Source organism: Carya illinoinensis, chromosome 4, assembly GCF_018687715.1.
Source record: "Carya illinoinensis cultivar Pawnee chromosome 4, C.illinoinensisPawnee_v1, whole genome shotgun sequence".
In the NCBI taxonomy this organism is placed as follows: domain Eukaryota; kingdom Viridiplantae; phylum Streptophyta; class Magnoliopsida; order Fagales; family Juglandaceae; genus Carya; species Carya illinoinensis.
Window position 1 is genome coordinate 40,579,278 of NC_056755.1, and position 20,146 is coordinate 40,599,423.

Sequence of the window (20,146 nt, forward strand, 5' to 3'; positions counted from 1 at the left end):
TCTCATATTTCAGCTTGTTGTGCAATTTTTGACATTGACAAATACATAAGAGGCAGCTTTCCAAAATGTTGCTATTTCTACCGCATAATCAAGCACTGATTTTAAATCACTGTCTACTACATGAATTAATTCTGAACAGCATTAATAAAGCTGTTGTTTTAGTAAACCGCTACATGCATGTTTCTGATCTGATGGCCTATTTTGTAAATTAAGGTGTTTCATGACTTGTTGGTGGCTTATAATTTTGTAATATTTGTGTTGGACTTGTAATATTATATTTTGATAAATAATTTTATCATACTTTTGTTGTCTTTTTTATGATAAATATATAAAAGAGAAGCAAATTAGTTCAATTAGAGTACTTAAGCAAATTAATTAGTATGAGTCAAAACAAAACTGATCATGAGTTTAGAGTTTGGGTGATTTGAAATTTGTTTATATCCAGAAGATTGGTGTTTGTACGTATTAATGGTCATTATATATATATATATATTCTATTATATAGTATGGTATATATAATGGTGTATATACTCATTCTATACACCATACTATTTTAGTAGAAGTTAATAGGATGATAGGATGAAAATAGGATGAGTGTATGTTGTGTAGCATTACTCATTTTCTTTAATAAAGAGTTCCATCTGCGCACTATCTCCACCTCGTTGAAAACGTATACCAATTTGACTTAGCAAGCACCTTAATTAATTACCCGACGTTTCAAGTTCACCGGCCATGATAGCTAGTAATTAATTAAATGCATGTATGTACAACTTCAGCTAGTTCGTTACATTTACGTGAAGCGCCATACAATATGATATTAACAATATTGAAACATATATAGTTTTATAAAGTTATAATTGATGAAATGAAATGGGTACGTTCTCTTAGCTTGATGGTGCAATTAATGGGACCAATCATGTGCACCCTAATGTTGATGGACTTTCCTTCAACGGATGAAAAGTCGTCTTTATAATGCATGGCTTTTCATCGAACATGCATATGAGTCAAGAAATAATGGGACCATTTATATATATATATATATATACACGAGTGGGGGTGGAACCTATTTGGAAATTAAGCCTTATATCATCTGGTTTAAAGGATTTTGGCATTGAGACCAAATTTATAATTATATTCTATTTTCCATTTTTCTTACTTTTTAATTCGTTTTTATTTAGTTTGAAATTAATGTTTCATGTTGAGGTGTCCCACTCATGCTATGAAGTGTCAAGTTCCTGATAGCTCGGAAATCGGAAGCAAGATCATGGGAATTCTTGAAGCAAATGAAGGAACTAACTAACGCAAGGAAGTGGTCATGTAAGTACATCTGTTGCAAAAAATTACATCTTTTCCCAACAAAAGAATCTGATTAAATAGGGTGTATTTAATTTCTTACATAATGACATAATCATTTATGACAGCCAATGACACTATCATCACAAATTTAAATAATTCTTTTAAAATTAAAATGAGAAGTTTTCAAATAATTAATCAACAACATAATTTTTAAAACCAGTATTTTAAAAATATAAAGAGTAGAGAAAATTATCTTTTAAATTATCAAATTATTCAAAAAAAAAAAAAAAAAACTGGACGAATCCGGGCAAAGCAAGCATGCCTGTACGGTGTTGGGCCATTTTAATTTTGATTTCAACCGTTTGGATGTCGAAATAATCTTAAATGATTTGAATTGATCTGTTAATAGTACGTAATATTCTGTAAATCTTATTTATATATATAATATAGGTAACTGTAAATAAATTAAGATATGTATTTAAATTCAACAAAGCCCATCCCCATCTCCTAAATATGAGCTCTCCTCAATTTAATTTATGGAGGATTTCATTTCATAGGATTAACTCGTTCGTATAGCCAAACGCTACAGGCGCTGCAGTGGTTTGACAATTCAAACTCGAAAGCAAGTTAAAGTCTTAAAGCTAGCGATACATAAGAGAGTCTCATGGAGATGAGTGGCTATAACCCAATCACTCAGTCAGCAACCTTGTCGTCGTCCTCCAACCTCGAGCGCCTATAAAATCTCTCTCTTTTGGCCCTTTGGGTACCCTCTCTTCTTCCTTTTCTTCTTCTAATCCCTTCTTTAAGTACTTTCCATATATAGCTTCTCTTATCTTTCTTTCTTCTTCATATAATCCAACCCCTGACTGAGTTCAACCCACATGCACACAAATCAAACACCAAACTAAGGGCAGGGACGACCAGAGAAACACACAACAAATTTAAGAAGCCAGCCAGATAGCCTGCCGCATTTACAATATGGGTTTGATCATCATCATGATCAGGTACTTGGTCTTGATGGTGGCTTTAATAGAGGCTGCAACTGCTGTAACACACCAGGTTGGAGGCAGTAGTGAGGGCTGGACCGTACCGTCCACCCCCTCCTTTTACACCACCTGGGCTGCCTCTCAGACATTCTCCGTCGGTGACATCTTGGGTACTTACAATCACTACTACTTACACACACACACGTATATAATTGACCTGTTGAAATAATATACTTAAAGATTATAGGGGACTACTAATTTTGATTTGGTTTCCCTTTTTGTGATTGAGTAGAATTCAAATGGACTTCGACGCACAATGTGTTGGAAGTGACAGAGACTGAATACGACGTCTGCTTAGGGATGAACGGGATGCCTACGAGTACCAGTCCTGTGAGTGTCACCCTTAATAATACCACCGCTCGCTACTTCATCTGCACTGTCGGGAGTCACTGTGCAAGTGGCCAGAAGCTGGCTGTGACCTCCGTGGCAGCAACCACAACGCCAAGAACGTCTGGAACATCCCCATCTGGCTTCTCAGCCTCCATGCCCACTGCTGCTCTCTTACCTGCACTTCTCTCTACCATAGCCATGATCTCTTTCTTGCTCCCTGTCTAAACTACTGTTCCCGGCCCCATGCATATATGATATTGCATGTGTAACACGATCATCCTGATCGATCTTTTCCTTCCGTTTGTTTCTTTGCTTTTAACGTCTACTCGTTATGGTGCTTGATCCTATATTATTAGTACATGCAGTGGCTAATGCATGCTTACATGAGAGTATTGTATTTGATATCAATAAAATCATCTCAGTTAAGTTTCTAAATTGTTTAGATAAATGATATTTATAAATTTAGGATGAACAAGTTTAGTTTAAATTCTTTTAAAAAAAATAAAAATTTACATAAAAATATATACTTTATCTTAATAAATCTTTTTTTCTCATAGAGTTGCTGTCAACTGGTCCCGTTTGGACAATGAAATTAAAGTATTTTATTTCATCTCATTATTATAATTTTTTTAAATTTTCACACAAAATATAATAAACAATTCAATTTTTTCAAATCTTAAAATAATAATAATATTAAAAAATAATATTCTAATAATATTTTATTTAATTTTCAACATTTATCTAAAATCATATCATCTTATCTCACAATCCAAATCACTCCTTAGTCACTATTACTCAGTTATTTGATTAGTAAGAACATTAGTAGTGGCCTAGCGATTCTTTGATCAAATTTTGATAAGGAAATTCACTTATTTATATTTAACTAACTACTTTTCAACAATATCAAATAACAAACTCTCTAAATCTATTATTATTCTATTAAAATATTAATTTTGACATTTTTATTTAGTTTAATTCTAATTTTAATTGAAATATTTATTCATTATTGAAAAAAGTATACATTAATTTTCTAATATTCATATTATTCCAATGGATATAATTTTTTAACAATTATTTTTTACAACAATCATATTCTTCCTACGGATATATTTATCCAACGGTCATATATATAGGTTGCGTTAAAAATATATAGATAGGTAGACAAATCGACATTTATTAATTTGAAGTAATGGTATTTATGACTCAGATCGTCTAAATTGGTACTGCATGTGATCATGAATATGAGTAAAGTTCAAGATTTTTTTAAAATTTTTGTCCAAATTCAAAGGCCTGAAGCGAGAGAGATCACATGCAAATAAAACAAATTTTATAATATTTATTGTATACGAGCTTTATCAATCAAACTCTTGTAATTAATACTTTGACTAACAGAAACAAAATGCCATTAAATATATATCATACTGGCAGGCAATGCGCAATCAAAACGCCACTAAATAATTTTATTTATATATATATATATATATATATATCTTGATTTGCCTTCAAAAATAAGAGATATTCCATTACTAGATGATTTTACTGGAAAAAAATAAATAAATGTCCGTTCTAAACATACAATTGTATCCTCACTATAAAAAAATGATATCTATGATCAATTTTTTGCAACAAAAATATCTATTTACGATGAAAATAAACTCATTTTAACTGAAAATAATCATTTCGTTGGAAATAACTGTTCGTAAAGAAGCAGTGTTCTTATAGTGAACCTAGCGGGAAGATTATTTTAAGGTTAAAAACTTATTTGATCGGTAGTTTGGACTAGTTAGATTTGGCCGGTGAAAAAGGAATTGGTTAAAATTACTCTACAAATATTAAATTTAATATAGATATATTTTTAAAAAAAAAACTAAATTTTAGTCAAAATTTAACTATACCCAGCTCACTGCTGACGGCTTTTAGGAAATCTTTTATCTACCCAAATTATTCATAAGAAAAGTATTATTTTGACACCTTATTTTGACATCTTATTTGGATACTTCTTATATTTTATATTTTATTTTATTTTTTATTTACTTAATAGTTAAGAAAGTAATTATTAATATATTACTATTTTATTTATATTTTTTAAAAATATTTTAAAATTAAAAAAATATAAATTAAAATAATAATAAAATAATTTTAACCTAGCGGTAACACGCACCGGTCAAATGCAGTCGACAGAGTAGCTTGGCCCGATTATTTAACTAGCTATTCATGATCTCGTGGGGCGCTGGCTAATACCAACTATTGGACCGCACTAAATCCTAAATTTCCAGACTTGACAAGTCTGCCTCCGGTGGGACTTGGGAGTCTGGACCATTGAATATAAATGCAGGACTTTTAACCGTTGAGTAATGAGATAAATTAAAACAAAAGTTAATAGTTGAATTAAATATTATTTTTTAATAATATTTTTATTTTAAAATTTAAAAAAATTTAATTTTTGTATAAAATATAATAAATAATTTAATTTTTTTAAATTTTAAATTAATAATATTATTAAAAATAATATTTTAATAATATTTTATATAATTTTTATTTTTTATTTATAATTTTCTCATCTCATTTGCTTATCTAAACAATACCTAACTAAAACATTTCTTATATCTAGACCTACAAAGCAGAACTTGAGAGATAGGTTTCATAAATGAGTGAAGCAGAAGTCGTCCTGTCTTGGGAATTGCTTACTTTCTTGAACTTACTGTTAATAATGTATGGTAGAGCTTGAACTTTTGCTTATAGAGCTTTGCTTGGCCTTTCGATTCCATGAATTGAAATTGTTGTTTTTGGTCCCATTGGCTCTCACTTAGGATTTGTTTGAAAAGTAAAATGATCTCATCTTATTTTAAAATTTTTAATAATATTTTTTCTAAATATCACTTAAATAGAAATAAAAATATTTTTTAATTTTAAATTTTCAACTTTTTCATTTAATTATTATAATTTTCTTAAACTTTTAAACAAAACACAAAAAAAAAAAAAAAACAAAAACCATTTTTTCAAATTTTGGAATAAAATAATATTAAAAAATTATATTCTAATAATATTATAATTTTATAATATTCATATTCAACTTTTTCTCTTATTTCTTAAAACCAAATAAAATATCTTTACTCAAACAATTTCACTATTATTCACAAAATTATTATCGCATCTCACTTTCCAAACAAGCCCTTAATGTTGCTTGGGATTTTACAGATTTAGGGTCAATCTTAAGATAAATAGTATTTACAATTATAAAATGTACAGGTCTCACACATTCATTTTAAGAAATGTAAATAAATATGAAATCAACATAAAAAATAATTAAGTTTTTAATAATAAACTCCACTATTTTTCAAAAGAGTAATACTATACACCACACCACAATAACACTTTCATCCCACTATATAAGATAATGCATATTTATCATCATTGAATGATAAAGAATTATCTAATAAAAGATCATTTAATAATAATAAATGTGCTACATTTTATATAGTGAGATAAAAATAAGATAATGATGTGATGTATAGAATTTTCTTTTCCAAAAAGAGTGCATGAAACTTAGAGACTCTAAGGTTGCATTCAGTGTTGAATTGAGCTAAGTTGATATGAGTTTTTTATGAATAGTAGTGAGTTGATATAGTTGTATGAGTTTTGTAAGACCCACTTAAGATGAGTTTAAAATATGTTTAAATATTAGGATGAGTTTAGATATATTTATAAACAGTTGTAAAATTATTGAAACTCATTATAAATATCTATTGTTTATTGATATTATTGTCTCCACACAGTATGCCAAACCTACAAAAAAAGAAAAAGTTTTCTACACTTCATTCTAGCGCAAGGATTAGGGAACAAATGCCATACTATAGGTTTGACTTTCGAGTTGTGGGGCCCAACAACACATGTCAATGAGTAATACACTTGAAATGCACTGTCCCGATATCAATTGTCAACTCATGTCTGGAGAACTATAAAGTCTCTTTTGGTAGTTGCCGACGCTATTTATGTTGGGGGCCCAATCAACGAGTTCAAATTGAACTGCACTCATTTTTGTGTTTGAATGTCCAAAACAGGTTAAAAGTAAAGTACACTGAGTTGAGTTCGGTATCCAAACGAGCCCTAAGACTGTATGTATGTGTATATATGTGTGTATGGACAACCCTAATATACCCTAATATCCAGCTTATGCTGGTATGTATGTGTATATATATATATATGCATGTATGGTGGGCCTAAAATATTATACTATTACAGTATTACCGGCCCTTCTTTCCCAGAGAGGGATTTCATTGGATTGAACCCTACCCTGTAAACCAATGTTTTGAATACTGTACCGGATGGCGTACCGATCAAGGCACTGGAACGAAATATTTCGGTACCGGTACCGTTTCGTGTACCGTTTCGGGATAGTCGATATATAAATAAATTATATATATAAATATATATATATAAATTATATTTCAAAATAATAATCTATAAATTAATAAATTATACATGAATATATATATATATATGTAATTATAAATAGTCTTATATGAATTGGGGTTAAAAAATGAGATTATAACTTAAAAAAATGAAAAAAAAAAAAAACATAAAGGCCGAAATACCAGCCAGTACGAAACAGGTACCTTACCTATACCAGCCTGGTGACCGGTACGGAACGGCCGGTACGGTACCAAAAACACTGCTGTAAACCATCCACCCTACTTTACAAAGATAAAACTAACAAAGCAATACTATTTGGTTTCGTTACAACTCGGATGCGGACGATTTCATTGTTAACAAACTTAGAAAAGGGGATTACATACACATGAATTAATTAATAGACGATTCATTTATGACTAAACTCAGATGTATTTATAAGTGTAATTAAAATAATGCGTTCAAGGGGAGTAGGAGAAGTTAAAACCAATTGTCTTTCTTCACTAGAAATACACCTCTTGTTTCACGCTTAAATGACTGAAAAATTAAAGGGAAAAAAATCTCCCACCTAGGAAACAGCCCCAAAATTACAAGTGTAACAGTTCTAACTAGATTTTCTTATTCCTTTCTCCATTTTTTCAAATTTTAAGTCTCATCTAAACTCAACCCCACCAAGATCCGTGCGGTGCTTTGAATACAAGGATGAAATATGATGAATTTATATAAAAGTTAAATAAAATATTATTAAAATATTTTTTTAATATTATTATTATTTTAAGATTTGTAAAAGTTAAATTATTTATTATATTTTATATAAAAATTTAAAAAAATTATAATGATGAGATAAAACACTCTTATTATCTAAACGGAGCCTTGCTGAAAGAGCATTTTCAATTCTTTCACCTTAGAAGCAGGGAGCCAGAGAGGCATTACTAGGAGCTTGGTTTGAGCAAGGAATCTTCTGTCATCCATCCAACAAATAACTAACCACGAAAATTTCTAGGCAATTTGAAGAGATTAAAATCAAAGCGCAGGAGATTCAGGCGATGGATAGACAGGTGAGCTATAAAATCATCCTGTCAAAATCGTACTTACCATCAGGCGATCTGGTTGATTACAGATTGATAACTCGTTCCTATTTCTTCTCGACATTTTGTTCGCACAATCCCCATGTTCAAGTGGGAAAAGAAGCCCCAGACCACGTTTGCATACTCAAACCTTTGACAACATCTCTCCGCTTTAATCACCCTGGAGAAAGACTATGGGAGAGGCAAAAAGAAAGGGAACTAGTGCTTCTTTATTCACATGGTATTTCTTTGGGCTTAGGCTATTGTATTAAATGGGACCAGTGCTCATAATTTTCTATTATCTCTAGTCCCTAACTTGTAGTTAGGTTCTGGCTTTCGGCTTTCCTATATTTCCTGTGTACTATGCCTATTAATTGTTTCAATAAAATCTTTCTTACTTATAAAAAAAATAAAAAGGGAGAAAACTGACTCTTCTACGGAACCGCCTCCAATCCAAGCTATCTTCCGCATTCACTTGATCAAGCTTATTGGAAAGGTAGACCTGACACATGCAGCAAATCCACAAGGAACAAATGTTCTTATCCAAAGCTACTAGATGATATCTTTTAACTAAGGCTCTCTCCTACAGTGCGCAAGGAAATCCTTTGACAGAATCATTATATTGGCAAATAATGTATCAAAAAGAACCCCTCTACCATCTCCAACCACAAATTATGCGTACCCACATAAGCTTTCCAAATAATTAAAAATAAAACATTATCTCAATTGAGAACACTAGCATTGGATTCTCTAAAGCCTAATGCGACCGCAAATTTGCATAAAACACTTAAAAAGGCCTCCGCATTCCCTTAAAAATGCTTCATATTTAGGTTACAACCTAAGTTGGAGTCATACATTTCAAGCGTAGGTACATAAGTTGGAATCTGACACTATATGCATACTGGACCCATTAAAGTTCAGTGTATTAATTTTAGTTAATATCCCTGTCCTTTTTCATATCTTCTCTCCACAATGTTATTTTTCTGTTTCAGTCAAATCAGTGTCTTAATTCATCTACAAATCAACTATTTGATCCAATGCATTGAACAAAACTTGCAAGTTAGATACTAAATTAGTTAGAATAACATCTGCAAGATGTTGTAGGATGTGAGCCCTCAACCAAGATTTTCTCTCAAATTCTCATTTAACACCATTGCAACTTCCAACCATCTGCTTCTAAAATTTCACAATGAGAGCTACAGAGATTCAGAGGTCAGAAAATGGAATTAACAAAATGTTTCAGGGCATCTAGGATTTCAAAGCATATATACAATACAAAAGTGAAGGATTGTCTACAAACCTCCTTGCCATTTAATATGACCAGTAAGCCGGTAGGATGCGAGCTCTAGATTCCACTAAAATCACCTATCCTCATCCTTGTAACCAGAGGGAGCCTTGCGCTTCCTCATTGCCTCCCTAATCTGACCTTCACCCTCTGTATTCCACTCAAACGAACTGGAGTCAAAAGGGTAAAAAGTAGCCTTCCTTGGGAAAAAATTGAACTCCTTTTTTGTCTTGGGAGACAAATCACTAAACCTTCCCCCCTCTTGACAACTGGTTGAACCAACATCTTCCACTTCACATGCTGATCTCTTTTCAATGCCTACAGATGACTGTGAAAATAGACCCAAACTCAAAGACAAGTCACATTCCCTCTCATTTGGCTCCTCCTGGGTGTCCGGGACATCCACTTGCAAGAATCTATTCAAAGCATTTTCAGTGTTCTTACAGGAAAAAGGGTTCTGCAATATACCCTCTTCAGCAGACTTTCCAGTTGTCGCAATAATGGGTTTCCCAATGTATATAGTCTTAGAATGTGGCCCTTCTGGGATCCGAGAGCCTAATTGGGACTCTCTAGTTTGATAATGTGTTCCATAATACAATGGATACATTGTACCCAAGTTCAGTGGGGTGTTCCTTTCCATTGTTATCAACGGGTTCTGGCCAGAAGAAATGTTTTCTTCCAGGAGAGGATAATTGCAAGGGGCGGTGAGGTTAGTGTTTCGGTCAATATGGTAGTCAGATTCTGGGACCTGATGTGTAGGACTCATGGTAGTAGCTTTCGCAAAGTGTAACTGATTTCCGGGGTGCAATGGCAAAAATGGACGTTGTTCAATGGTTTTATCCAAAATTCTAGCAGGTGCAGAGGCAGGTTCTGGTGCTCTCGGGGTAAGGTAACTCCTAGGATTACTGAGCCGTTGGCTTCTCGAAGCCTTCACGGGAGTGCAACCCAGGTTAAGGGCAGCTGAAGAACACACGGAGGGAGAACAAGAAGAGGAAATACAAATTACAAACTCAAATTTATTCCATTTTAAACTACTACTCGCTGTAGAAATTTATCTCAACCTTCTTTACTTTTCCGCAGAGAAAAACCCAGAAGCATCATTACAAACTTGGTTTCCAGAATAACATGATATGGGACAATGAATTAGTACCTTCTATACATGGCGGCAAAAGATCGCCGGTTTCGGTGTTCTCGTCTCTCCGAATGATTGCGTTAATGGCATCATTCACTCTGTCCCATAGTGTGTCAAGATTCATATACTCAGCCTACGCAATGACATTACGCAACGTCAATACAAAGCACAAAAACTAGATCTTCAATCGCGAGCACAGGAAAAGAATATTATGTATAAGCAAAATGAAGAAGAGAGACCTCGGAGTTTGCTTTGGAGTACATAATTTCTTCTGCTTTCAGAACCACAATAGGAAGCTTCTCTTGCCATTCTCTGTTCTTTTTAGTAGCAGCACAGTGAGATTCATTGACAACCCTAATCAAACATATGGTAGGCACTTGATTAAATGAACATATAGAACATCAGAGAACGCGAGATTAATCAAAATAGAGGAGACGCAGAACCTGAAAATCTGTTGTATAACAGAACCTCTAATGGGTTGGTGTCTGTCGCTGTGCCAAGCCCTCCTAACGCATTCATAAGGTCTAGAGCCCGGCCTTGGCATTTTCAAAAGCAGCAACTTAGTCTGAACACATCGATATGGTAGAGAGAAACGCGACAAAGACAGAGAAAGATATTCGCAACTTGTCGGCAGGAACGAGGTAGGGCTCTACGACGGGATTGCCAGGGTAGCAGTGCTTCTGCGCTCGTTGCAAACTTCCATTTGCAAAGTTGGAAGGGAAAAGTTTTGGGGAGGCAAGACAGTGGTGCACTTTACCATAGTCCGAGGTTACATCTTTTCTCACCTACCCAAATCTCAAAGCCGCCGAGGCCGCCGCCCCACTGAGCTCCCTCTCACGCCGTCATCTCGTCCCCCGTTTTCCCCCCCGCAGCCTCCTATCCTAGCACTTTGACACCTTGGAACCCCTCGCCTCAAGGCGCCTGACCTAATCACCCCATGATCCTACCAACCTTTCTTCTCTTCTCTTAAATTCTTAATTCCATCGAGCTCTACACCCTGCTTTTTAATAATAAAAGAAAAAATTATGTTCATAATTACAGCACACCACGCATTCATTTTTTTTTTTTTTTTTTTTTTTGTCTTATCAAATATATAATATATGAATATGAATAAAAAATTTAATTAATTTAAAAAAAATTAAAAAAATATAAATACAAATAAAAAAAATGTAATGTATAATAAGTAACAAATTTCTTTTATTTAATATTCAATTAAAAAACCCAACTCTTAAACGAACCACACACGGCCCATCATCATATACCCAACTCTCTGTCCCAACACTTAGCCGACTATTTCACCTAAACATATCCAGCCCACTTTCCCACAATTAAACCAAATTACCACCCGATCCAGCCCAACTCATAACCCGCGCATTCGCTTTTGACAACACTTTACAATGGCTCATATGATTGATATTTTATAAAATAAAAATGATAATAAAGTTACAAACTAAGTGACTTTATATGTAACGATAAATTATAAAATTATTTTTATTATAAAATTAATTTAATATATTATATAAAATCATATCAGTTTGTAAATTTACTTTTCTAAATTTTATTTGTAATTGTAACCCTTCTTAATTAAAAAATAAATAAAAATAGTAAACTTTTTTTCTTTGATTTTGATTTTTCAATATGACATGAATTTAAAATTTTTTATAATCGCCTTCCACTTTATATGTAATTTTAAAAAGAGTTAAATTGAAACTATACCATGTGCAATGCTTCATGTCTTCATAAGAAAAATAAATCATCAAAACAGACACTCTCAAGATAAAGAAACACTGCCAAGCTGGACCAAATTTGACATTAAAAAAAACACCTAAGATTATTAGGTTGATGAATCCTCAAAGGTAGGTCCCACATGCTCCACATCATCATCACCATACATTTGATCAAGAATAAGCACCAATCCCATTACAAAAGCACTATCAACCCCAGGCTTGAGACACAACAAGAAAACATCCTTCCCAAGCATCACACCAGTTGAGGGGTCTACTTTTCTTTTGATCTCAGCCACAGGTTCCCTTGACGTGTTCTCAGCATAAAACTTGTAAATTGTACAGCATCGATGTGGAAAAGAGCCTTCAATTTGGTACTCCTTATCAGCATCACCGTGAACCTCTACCACCAATCTTGACCGTCCGATTATGGATGACCTGGAAACTCTAAAAATTGGATCTTGATGCTCTGCTTTCTCTCCTCTGTATCCTTCCCACCTTTGGTGAAGACTCGGCTTCTATGAGAAGTTCGAGGATGCCATGTATCAACCAATCATAAATTGACAAGTGACATTTTATATCACACCATAATTCTTGTGTTAATTTTTTTTTTTAATGACGAAAAGACCAACTAATGAAGGCCGGTGATTTGTAATTTTGTAGCATGATATGTAAATATACTCACTATGCAAGAAGGTCAGTATATAGAATATATCATCTACGATCATTTAAATGATAAGATTAAAATAAATAAAAAAATTATATTTATATTTCAAATCAAATTATACATTTATATACCAACTTGAAATAAAATATTCTATATAACGGGAATTCAAAGAAAAACAAAGTTAAAGAAAAAATTAAATTTTATCCTCACAATAATAGACAGTGTCACTATCACCTTTTGATTTTATTTTATTTTATTTAAAAATACTTTGAAATTATTGTGTTATAAATTATTTTTTAAAATTGAAGTGGACACATTATTGTTATGTCAATATATGTGACAATATATCTGACCGGAACGATTACAAGAAATTAAATTATATTCCTGACATTTACCAAGTGGAATTCCAGATCATTTTAGAACTTAAAAGAAGTAATTAAATAGCTATAGCAACTTTATTTTAATACAATTATTTAATTTATTATTATTTGTATGAATTTTTTTAAAATCTTCAGGCGTTGATGCTCAAGAATTTAAAAAGGAATTTAAAACAGAAAGAGAAATACAAATACTGATCTCGCATACCTACCTTTCGAAGAAGGGTGAGGAGGCATTTACCGGAGCGATCCATGAGAACAAGCTCATCTTTGGGTCTGGAATCGGGGCCGTATGAATCGTGCCGGAACAGAAACTCGCCATGTGGGTCGTAGACGACGAAGCCGTCGCCGGGGAAAAAAACGGAGGTCTTGCGGGCGGTGAGATGGGTCTCTTCAGGATAGCAGAATTTCTCATCCACAATCACAAATTTGTCAATATTCGTCGTCGTCATCATCAACAGCTAGCTAAGACTCATGTAAAGCTTCTATATTTATATATATGGAGAAGAGTAAAGCAAACCACCATCTATAACCCAGATTGAAAAGAAAAACAGGGCCGGGCGTAAACAGCAAGGCAGAATCATCCAACTCATGGCATGGGTATAGCCGTATTTGGTCATTTAAGGGAGCATGGACTACTTTGTGGCCTACTTTTCCTTCGCTGTATGCATGTGTCTTTTTCTGAGACGATGCATCAGATGAAAGTCTAGAAACTTATTCATTGTCCATTAAAGCGGGTGACAGTGGGGCTCTTTGGAAAATTCCATGTCTTTCGGTTCATATCATAATAATAATTCATACCGAGCATCGATCGGCTAAATTTAAAAGGCATTATTAATGAACGCGAGATGAATTTAACTTTTGGTTATTTTATTTATATAATTTTTTTATAATATAATAGTTATTTTTTTATATAATAATAAAATAATATAAGATAAATTTAATTTCAATTATTTATATTAAATTTTCACATTAAATTATTATTTTAAAAAATTACTATTTTACGTATTATATATTAGTTAATAATCATATTGTAATTAAATTATTAGTTAAAAAATCATATTTTCAATAGTTATTAAATATTAACCATAAACGTCTAATTAAACACATTTAATGCTATTTTTACTCTAGTGTGCATTGACTCTACTTTCATTTTTTTATTTTATTGTTATACTCTAATGTGCATTGATTTGAAATTCTTATAAAAAGTGACAGTTGTTTGTAGATATAAATGGAGAGAAAAGAGATAGTGTTATAAAAAAAAATAACAAAATAAGCATTCAATGTTTCTATAGTATTTACCAATTTTAATTTCAGTTTTAGATTTACTGTAGCTAAAATTACTTTAGCTGAGATTTGGCTAATCCAATGTATGATTTTTTATGTCCTGTTAGTTATTTAAAGATATTTTTTTTTTATATTTAGATAATTCATTGAAGATGCTCTTATACATGCATGCATAGATGTATATATGTTTAAAAAAGAGTAATATTACATAAAATCACTTTTATGTACTTTCTGCGCATTCTACTGATGTGATTGGTTGCATTAATTTTTTTAATATATAATTAATCATAATAATAAAGTGTACAAAAAAATATATAAAAATAACTATATATAAAATTTTTGTTAAAAAAAGTTTCTAGTTTACAAATAAGATGTGTCGTGGTGAATTTACAATATTGAAAATGTAATATACATATCACTGTTCAATGTAACATACATGTGGCCACGATGCCACCTCCAATTTAGTTGATATCAAGACACGGCTCTCTACATTTGTTTTGAATCGATGGGTTTATGTTAGAATAGATTAGACAGAATATAAATAAGCAAAGGGAAAAGGAATATTCTGGAAGAACAGAAGAAAAGCTGAAGGTGGAAATAATGAAAAATTACTTCTGCTGTATTCGAGATCATTCGAAAGTCACTATTCACAGAATATTTATACTATTACAATTGTTTAATAAATATAAACAACATTCCACCTATATAACATGCTTTCAGGCTATTTACAAATAAACCACTCTGCTTTATTTCTAACACTCCCCCAAGATCGAGAGTGTATATGTTTTGCACTCCCATCTTAAAAAGAAGATGAGAAAACTGATCAACTCAAAGAGCCTTTGTCAAGATGTCTGTCACTTGATGCTTGGATGAGACGTGTAGCGTTTTAAGGATCCCCAACTGAAATTTTTTCTCTCTTCAAATGGCAATCAATTTCTATATATTTATTCTCTCATAAAATATTGAATTAACTGCTAGACAGTTTGATTATCACTAAATATTAAGACTGCTTGTCTATGATCATCACCAAAATCATTTAACAAAGATATCAACCAAACATGTTCACAACTTATAGATGAAAGTACCCTATATTCTGCTTCTACTGATGATCTTGATATAGTTATTTGTTTCTTTAACTTTCATATATGAAGTCAAAGAATCACTAAGGAAAACATAATATCCATGAAATAGAGAAGTCCAATTATTTTCAAACTTGAAAACGAAATAAACAGAACTTAAATGTTGAAATCAATTAAGCATACCAAATGAATCCTCAAACTCCATTCTACTAATGCACATCCTCCTTAGAAATTCTATGTTGAGAAATATGCGAACATTTTGAAAGACATCTAATCAAGTTATTTCATCAAATAGGTTGTGCTAACTTATCCACAATCAATAAGAAAAACTCATATAGATTGGCTTACTTTCAATTTCATTACAAATAAATCTAGCATACTCTTGCAACCACACTCTTTTTAAATCTCTATAGGAATGAAGACATTAAATGTATTAGTTCCAAAATGCATACTCACATGCATGTTGAAGACTAAGCATGCATTTTTCTTTTAATTGGTGTTGAAAACCAAAATAGCATTAAAACCATAACCTTGACAAACGTAACATTGTGTACCTCCCAAGATAATGTTTGTCGAGTGCACAAAAAATAAAATGAGCCAAAAACAACACTTACCTGCACTTTTATGGTATGGTGTGTGTTATGGTCCCACATTGGTTAGAAGTCAAATAGTATGTGTGCATATAAGCTTGGGGGCACCTTCTCCTAGCAAGCCGGTTTTCTAGGGTGTAAATCCTTGGGCCTTAGGGCACATAAAAAGTGGTATTAGAGCTAGTTGTGGGCTCACATGCTACCTCGCCTAATGGGTTGGGCTTGCAGAGTGGTCGGCTATGGATCCAGTGGTATGGGTCGTGTTGCCCCAGCCTGGTGAAAACCTCCCATAGTGTTCGACCAATATGGGTGTTGGTCTTCAAGGGTGGGGGTATGTTATGTTCCCACATTGGTTAGGAGTCAAATGGTATGTGTGCATATAAGCTTGGGGGCACCTTCTCCTAGCAAGCCGGTTTTCTAGGGTGTAAATCCTTGGGCCTTATGGCACATAACAGTGTGCCTTCATGTGAGAAATAAATGACAGAGACGATGCGAGAAAGGAAGAGAGTGCATGGAAGAGATAACATAAACTGTCAAATGGTAGTAGTCATTTATCTTGTTTTACATTCACTATTGCACCGCTTGGCCATTTGTTTTTAACTATCTGAAGAAACTTTGCAAATAAACTATAAAGGACGTATACCATTGCATTGCTTGACCCTTGTAAATATGCTTAATCATTGCACCTCTTGACTCTTTACAAATAAACGGTTTGCAACTTTGCTAGTTCATTGAACAGCTTGACCTTTTACAAATAAACGATTTGCTGGTTTGTAAAGTGTGATGATAGTTTATGTATTGTTGAACAAATTTGTGCGGGCTGAATCCTAAGTCACAAGTTTAAACTTGACTTTTATATAAAAATAGATAAGTAAATGTTCAAATTTGTTTATTAGCTATTCCTTTCATTTCAAGCATTTTGATGACCTCCTATATTAATTTCTCCATCGGCATCAAGAACCATTCCTTGTCTCCGCCTAGAGGGGATTTGGAGCCCTCCCTCCTCTTGTCCAACGTCGGCTGGTGTAATATATAGTTTGTTTTTTAATTTTTTTTTCATGTTTTTCCGTTCATAGCACAAAGAAGTGCCAATCTACTGCTTGCTGGATTCCTCCAACCACCACATGCCATGCCAGCGATATCTATAGCCACCGATCTGTCGGATGGTGGAAGAAATCTTCCCCAAAGAGTGGCGCCTGAATCTCAAGCGTGGCTTATACCGCGCATGAACTTTATGCTCCTTCAAGCCAGTGAGCCTATGCTGATGTCACGCGCGGCTTCATTGAAACCAGTGTCCTCGGTCCACTCAGGCCTGACCACCGACTTCCTTCCTAGTGTGGCACGTGATCCACACGCACCACCACAAATAGTGATGGTTCTTTTCCGGTGTATCGGCATGTTCCTATATTCCCGCTTTCTCTAACCGATGATCAAGATGAAATGGGTGTGGAAGTTTCAAACAGTTAGTCCAGACAAGCAAGCTACAGTACACACCACTACAACTAAAAGTCACAGTTTAATAGTCTGTTTATCAGACTATTCAAAACCGCTTCAAGCGACTTTCTCTTTAGTTATAATGGATGTGAGCCAATTTTGGCTACAGAAAGCCTCTTTTTATTTTCATTGGTGTTGCATTTTCTTTGCTTTGGGATGTTTGTTGGGGACTCACACCCTACTGAATCTTGTATCATGTAACCTTTATGTTTTATGAGGGTCAACTTGGATTTTTGACTTTTGTGCAACAAGAGTTGTGGGAAATTGCCACTAGGCGTAGCAGCGTATGCTAATGGAAAGGGTAAAAAAGGCTTTAGGGCTTGTTTATACCAATTATAGAAATTCCATCACTTGATCATGAGGTAGTCTTTCAATAGACATGATAAGGATATTTAGTGTATATTTGAGATTGTGGTGAAAAATATAATTTATGGTTTTAGGGCGTATAGTTTATAAGTACTTAGGTAATAAGTTCTACTACTGCTTAATAATCATATGTTTAAAATACTGTCAAACATGTTACGTTTATTTGGAAACAAATAAAAAATAGATTTTTTGAAATAGAAATGAAGATTATTTAAATTTTTAAATATTATGATCATATTTTTGAAAGTTTGAAAGTTGTAACTATCTTAAAGTTGTATAAATATTTTTGTCCATTGGCAATCTTTTTAAAATTTGAATTGCATTCTACATTTTTCGAAGAAGCACTTTTGAGGAAAAGTTGAATTATGATTCATATTTAAAAATGATTTTTTTCTTAAACGTAATTTTTAACTTATTTGAGATAAAAGTACTTTAATATGTAATATCCAAACAACTTAATTTTTTCCTTAAAGAGATTTTAAGGCTATTTAATTATTTTTTAAGACTCATACTTGAGCCCCAAACAAATCCTTAAAATATCAAATTATATTTGTAAATAATAAGGAAATAATGTGAGTTTGGATGTTGTATTATAGTTTTAGAAATTAGAGTGAACAAGTTGAATAAAAATGTTATAAAATTAAAAAATTATTTGAATATTATTTTTTTAATGTTATTTTTGTTTTAAAATTGAAAAAAGTAGTATTGTTTTTGTATTTTATTTATAAGTTTGGAAAAGTTGTAATGATTATCTAGATGGAAAAATTGAATATTTAAAATTAAAAAGAATTTTGTGTTAGAGTAACGTTTGAAAATGAAATATTTCAAAATGTTTGAGAATACTTGAGTGCAATTATTACCAAATGGAGCTTAAGAGTGCTTAATTTCTTTTGTCAATTTTGAGAGATGCTACTCATTATCCCACACCACACATTATACATGTGTTAAATTATTTTTATTTTATTTTATTTTATTTTCTTCTTACCAAACTTATTGAATTGTTCTATTTATCATTCATATAACACATACTTACTATGGTAAAAAAGAAAAAAAAAATTAAAAAATATATAATGTGTGATGTGCTTTAGTAGAATTATTCTTACAACTCCTACCTAGATGTTCATCTTGTAGGTGGATATCTTGTACTAATTTTAGGATTTGTTTGAAAAAGTTCTCATCTCAAATTTTCATCATCTCATTTCATTCTCAAACATTACTTAAATACAAATACTTTCTAACTAATTATTACAATTTTTTCAAATTTTTAAACAAAAAATAAAAAACAATTCAATTTTTTCAAATCTCTAAATAAAAATAATATTAAAAAATAATATTTTAATTTATAATATTTTTTATTCTCATTTCTCAAAATCTCATAAAACATGACTTAATTTGAATATACAAACGGTTTAATTTCATCTCATCATCACTAAATATAATAAATAATTTAATATTTTTAAATATTAAAATAATAATAATTTATATAATTTATATTTAAAATTATCTCATCTCACTGTTTAAGTTATATTTAATTCAAGCTATCTTCCAAATTATCATACTATCATTCATAAGATTTTCATCGCATGTCAGTTCCCATCATGCCTTGATCTATTAAGTCATTCCAGTTGGTTGCAGAAATTAAAGATGAGGAACATGACAACCAACTTCCCATTGACTACGGTGAAAAAGTATGAGCTTGTCTTTTTGTGTTCAACGTGTCAGCCCGAGGTTCGGCTGGTAAAAGACTTTTTCATGCCACAAAAGAGTAGTGTCTGAGAGGGATAATGATACCCTTGCGGTTTGTAGATAACCGGTTTACTACTTGTCCTACGTGGACAATTTTTTTATTTTCTTTTCACAGCAGCTGCTGAACGCTACAGTAATGATTCTGAAAACTACTATCATCTCTGACACAAGCCTGAATGCTACAGTATTTATCAAACACTACAGTACTCATTTTGAAAATCAAAGAATTTTTCAATTCTTTCGTTCCTCT

At 32.3% G+C, this 20,146-nt stretch overlaps 3 protein-coding genes across 3 annotated transcripts; 1 reads left to right on the forward strand and 2 right to left on the reverse strand.

The window, feature by feature from the left end:
- The first annotated feature begins 1,998 nt into the window (after nt 1-1,998).
- LOC122307645 (umecyanin-like) lies at nt 1,999-3,107 on the forward strand. The gene is made up of 2 exons (XM_043120663.1): nt 1,999-2,452; nt 2,575-3,107. Exons 1-2 carry the CDS (start codon nt 2,275-2,277, stop codon nt 2,895-2,897), a joined length of 501 nt encoding a protein of 166 aa, XP_042976597.1. The 5' UTR covers nt 1,999-2,274; the 3' UTR covers nt 2,898-3,107.
- A 6,185-nt stretch (nt 3,108-9,292) lies between these two features.
- LOC122308393 lies at nt 9,293-11,535 on the reverse strand. Its single transcript, XM_043121686.1, has 4 exons — nt 11,010-11,535; nt 10,806-10,920; nt 10,585-10,699; nt 9,293-10,394 (listed from the first exon to the last, which is right to left on the reverse strand). Exons 1-4 carry the CDS (start codon nt 11,108-11,110, stop codon nt 9,511-9,513), a joined length of 1,215 nt encoding a protein of 404 aa, XP_042977620.1. The 5' UTR covers nt 11,111-11,535; the 3' UTR covers nt 9,293-9,510.
- An 808-nt stretch (nt 11,536-12,343) lies between these two features.
- Nucleotides 12,344-14,061, reverse strand: LOC122306757 (protein LURP-one-related 5-like). The gene is made up of 2 exons (XM_043119272.1): nt 13,547-14,061; nt 12,344-12,808 (listed from the first exon to the last, which is right to left on the reverse strand). The coding sequence occupies exons 1-2, from the start codon at nt 13,787-13,789 to the stop codon at nt 12,401-12,403; spliced, it is 651 nt and encodes a 216-aa protein (XP_042975206.1). The 5' UTR covers nt 13,790-14,061; the 3' UTR covers nt 12,344-12,400.
- Between the last annotated feature and the right edge of the window lie 6,085 nt (nt 14,062-20,146).

What these genes read in the sequence shown, in the direction of transcription:
- LOC122307645 (XM_043120663.1), top strand. Translation starts at nt 2,275, where the DNA reads ATGGGTTTGATCATCATCATGATCAGGTACTTGGTCTTGATGGTGGCT. An exon ending in CTCCGTCGGTGACATCTTGG is followed by an intron (nt 2,453 to 2,574) that starts GTACTTACAATC and finishes GTGATTGAGTAG; the next exon opens with AATTCAAATGGACTTCGACG.
- LOC122308393 (XM_043121686.1), bottom strand. Translation starts at nt 11,110, where the DNA reads ATGCCAAGGCCGGGCTCTAGACCTTATGAATGCGTTAGGAGGGCTTGG. An exon ending in ACTCCAAAGCAAACTCCGAG is followed by an intron (nt 10,700 to 10,805) that starts GTCTCTCTTCTT and finishes GTCATTGCGTAG; the next exon opens with GCTGAGTATATGAATCTTGA. An exon ending in TTTGCCGCCATGTATAGAAG is followed by an intron (nt 10,395 to 10,584) that starts GTACTAATTCAT and finishes TGTGTTCTTCAG; the next exon opens with CTGCCCTTAACCTGGGTTGC.
- LOC122306757 (XM_043119272.1), bottom strand. Translation starts at nt 13,789, where the DNA reads ATGATGACGACGACGAATATTGACAAATTTGTGATTGTGGATGAGAAA. An exon ending in TCCTCACCCTTCTTCGAAAG is followed by an intron (nt 12,809 to 13,546) that starts GTAGGTATGCGA and finishes AACTTCTCATAG; the next exon opens with AAGCCGAGTCTTCACCAAAG.